Source organism: Habropoda laboriosa, unplaced genomic scaffold (assembly GCF_001263275.1).
Source record: "Habropoda laboriosa isolate 0110345459 unplaced genomic scaffold, ASM126327v1 scaffold212, whole genome shotgun sequence".
In the NCBI taxonomy this organism is placed as follows: Eukaryota; Metazoa; Arthropoda; class Insecta; order Hymenoptera; family Apidae; genus Habropoda; species Habropoda laboriosa.
This window is the reverse complement of record NW_017100509.1, coordinates 250,831-251,051: the sequence shown is the minus strand read 5'-3', so window position 1 is coordinate 251,051 and position 221 is coordinate 250,831. Positions and strand designations below refer to the sequence as shown.

General features: G+C 30.3%; 1 protein-coding gene across 1 annotated transcript in view; it reads right to left on the bottom strand.

Annotated features, from left to right (window-relative positions):
• LOC108576162 (tctex1 domain-containing protein 1-A-like) overlaps positions 1-221 on the bottom strand; it is a 4,101-nt gene that overhangs the window by 2,549 nt on the left and 1,331 nt on the right. The window contains exon 2 of the mRNA XM_017939106.1: positions 68-134. Coding sequence (XP_017794595.1) covers positions 68-134 — 67 coding nt within the window. The remainder of the gene's footprint in view (positions 1-67; positions 135-221) is intronic.

The window sequence follows — 221 nt, the reverse complement described above, 5'->3', positions numbered from 1 at the left end:
TAAATATATAGGTAGCTAATGATTGAGTTGATGAATAAATAATTCCAGCCAGAAATAGTCCAATTACTGGTACCCACACTGTAATGCTGAACAGTTGCTTGGAGACCAAACTAAACAAAATTGATTTGACGATTCTATGTCGGAACAAGATCAATAAAAGTACGTTGTCAATCTAAAAGTCAATCTGTACAGATAGATATTTTATTTTATAAAAATAGAAA